General features: G+C 32.7%; 1 protein-coding gene across 1 annotated transcript in view; it reads left to right on the top strand.

Moving 5' to 3' along the window:
* Positions 1-1803: 1803 nt before the first annotated feature.
* The window catches only part of LOC109861753 (ankyrin-3-like), a 4207-nt gene continuing 2853 nt past the window's right edge, over positions 1804-3157 (top strand). The window contains exons 1-3 of the mRNA XM_020441543.1: positions 1804-1968; positions 2364-2869; positions 2985-3154. Coding sequence (XP_020297132.1) covers positions 2434-2869; positions 2985-3154 — 606 coding nt within the window. The 5' untranslated portion in view covers positions 1804-1968; positions 2364-2433. The remainder of the gene's footprint in view (positions 1969-2363; positions 2870-2984; positions 3155-3157) is intronic.

Raw genomic sequence — 3157 nt, 5'->3', positions numbered from 1 at the left:
CATACGATCGCCAAAAATCGCCTTAAAGGTCGTCTACAATGGAGAGTTTTAGACCGTAACAGTAAGAAATTGACAAATCACAATCGATTATTCTTCTGTACTTTGTCTGTGATTGGTCAATTTCTTACTATTACGGCCTACAACTCTCCATTGTAGACGGCTCTTTATATAGAAGTCTGTGGTATAAACAGAAGTATTAAAATCCTATAGTCAAACTCTACCGGTTCCGGCATAAGTTAAGGCCATTGCACGTAGCAAAAATTTAGACGTAGTCGCAAGGTCGTAAGCAAATCGACCAATCGCTGGCCAGCATTCCAACTAATGTAAGATAATACTGGTCTGTAATTGGATAAATTGCTTACGACCTTACGGTTACGGCTAAAATTTTTTCACGTGTAAAAAGCCGTCTACAATGGAGAGTTGTAGGCCGTAATAGTAAGAAATTGACCAATCACAGGCAAAGTACAGAAGAATAATCGATTGTTATTTGTCAATTTCTTACTGTTACAGTTTAAAACTTTCCATTGTAGACGACCCTTAATGGCCCTTAGCAGTTATTGCCCGTATAAACCAGGCCTTACTGTTACGGTCTAACACTCTCCATTGTAGACGACCCTTTATGCATTATGGCTACTCTACAATGGGAGTAGGCAGTGGCTGCTTTCCTTTTAAGGTTGTATTCAGGGTAAGATAAAAAATATGCCAGATTGTTCAAATTTTGCCAGTCAGTANATAATATAACAAAAAAAAAGTGTGCAAAATTTCAGCACCTTTGCGAGCCTTGTTAAAAAGTTAGTACGATTTAAATTTAACATAGGTTCTTATGGGATTTCACGATATTCTAATATAAACTAAAAAATAAGTGTAGATGTAGATATGCCGTAATTTTGAAACTTTTTGCAGTTGTTCATCAATCTCTTACAAACAAATTGCACTTGGAAAAATAGTCATTTCGAGAATATTACATAAGATATAAAATAAAAACCAAACAAAAGTAAGGATTCGCAAACTCGTAACTGTGGAGATCTGGCAACACTGTTACTGAGCATTGGATTACCGACAGGACAGTACATACATAAACTATCTAATGGTTNATTTCTAGTATATATACATTTGTATATATACTAGATAATCATAAATTTGTTGTTATTATTGTGATTAGTATTATTTTAAAAAATTGTGATTAGTATTATTTAAAAAAAATTTATAAAAATGTATGTTTGGAGTCTTGCACACTCTTTCGTTTTCGCGAAACCGCTTGTAAAACATTGGAATTGCAAAGATTTTTCATTGCGTGATCGTGATGTTCTTTGCACATACGAATAACTATTGACAGCAAATGCTACCAACGTATGCATATACTACAACGAAATGCGGTGTTGCCGCGATCACAGTATTTTATAATGCAAAATATATTAATTTATATTTTGCTAAAATTAATAAAAATATATATTTAATATACATAAAACAATTTTATCTGTAATTTTAAGCATCAATTGTTACATTTTAATGAACTTTTAGGGTTAACAAATTTTCAGTTTTTCATTATCTTACGTTGGCACATATGTACAATCCTACTCAAAAGTATCAAAAGTGAACATTAAAATAGCACAAAATACACGTGAAAACTTTTCTAGTAGTCATTAAAAGTATAATAAATAATTTTCTTAACTTATTTTTGTATAAATAATACCTTTCCAGCAAACAATCATTATCTAAATACTAAAATAGGTTAACGCTATGTTTCTTAAACTTTTGACTAAGACCTTACCCTGAATACAACCTTAAGAGACACAGTCGACACAAGTCGACACAAAACAAAAGTCATTCTGTCTTCGTTCAGTATTCAGTGAGAAACAAAGACAGAATGATTCTTGTGTCAACTTGTGTTGACTGTGTCTCCTAAAAGGAAAGCAGCCAGTAGTAAGACGTAAGATTCTTGGAGTTCTTTTATTTTTGTCTATACAAGTAATTATTTCGCATTTTTTAACACGGGCCTAGTTTACACCGATCGTTTAATACGCGTATTAAGTACTATATTCGTATTAAATTGGCTTGGTTTCAATAATGTAAACAATGTCATATTAAGCTGATACGATACGCCTTTTTCACGCGTATCGTATCAAAATGATACGCGTATCAAGCACATTTATAATGATGTAAACACCAAAATTTTACATTGACAAACAAATTTTATTTGATTCGCGTATCAATAAGATGTACGGTATAAACTAGGTTACACGTCTTTCATTAGCTAACAGTAAGGCAGTAGGTCAGATAAGCTATGCCACTTACAGTATATATGTTCTAACATATATACCTACTTTAAATTTCACGATTGTAATACACATAAATAATTATAGGAAACCCAAAACTAAAACTTAAGCAGAGAAACAACATAGAAGAGAGATTTTAGAGAAAAACAGATGCAACATGAGCACTTTTTTTACCATGAACTCTAAAAATACAAGCTCTAGATTAATATGTGCAGTTCGTGAAGGAAACCTAGAAAGAGCAAGGGAGCTAATTACTTCTTTTGGACTATCTTATTCAGAAGCATGGTTAGGAGGATATGCTTTACTTTGTGATGCTATTAGGAAGAAGCATACACAAGTTATTAAACTACTTTTAGCAAGCGGTTCTAAAGTTAACTTCACTACTCCAAAAATTAATAATACTCCACTTCATTTAGCTGTTATAAATGGTGACATAGAAATTATTAAGATGCTTCTAGACAGACATGCTGATGTTAATGCTACATCTTGGTATGGCACAACTCCTTTTCACTATGCGATTGAAGAGAAAGAAATGGAAATTGCTGAATTACTTTTCAATCATGGAGCTAATGTTAATGCCAGTAGCAATGACGGTATAACTTTTTTTTATATTGCAGCTGAAAAAAGATATTTACAGACTGATGAACATCTTTTAAAACATGGAGTTTAATTGGATAGTGACTTCTACATATATCTCTTCCTTTTCAGGTGTTACACCAATGCATCTTGCTGTTCAAAAAGGACATGTAGATGGTGTTAAGATGCTTATGGACAGAGGTGCTAACATTAATGCTGAAACTCGGGATGGCACAACTCCTCTTCACTATGCGATTAAAGAGAAAGAAATGGAAATTGCTGAATTACTTTTAAATCATGGAGCT

This window comes from Pseudomyrmex gracilis, unplaced genomic scaffold (assembly GCF_002006095.1).
Source record: "Pseudomyrmex gracilis isolate BER0280 unplaced genomic scaffold, ASM200609v1 scaffold_997, whole genome shotgun sequence".
NCBI lineage: Eukaryota > Metazoa > Arthropoda > Insecta > Hymenoptera > Formicidae > Pseudomyrmex > Pseudomyrmex gracilis.
The sequence above is the reverse complement of the archived record's forward strand: the minus strand, read 5'-3'. Positions and strand labels throughout refer to the sequence as shown.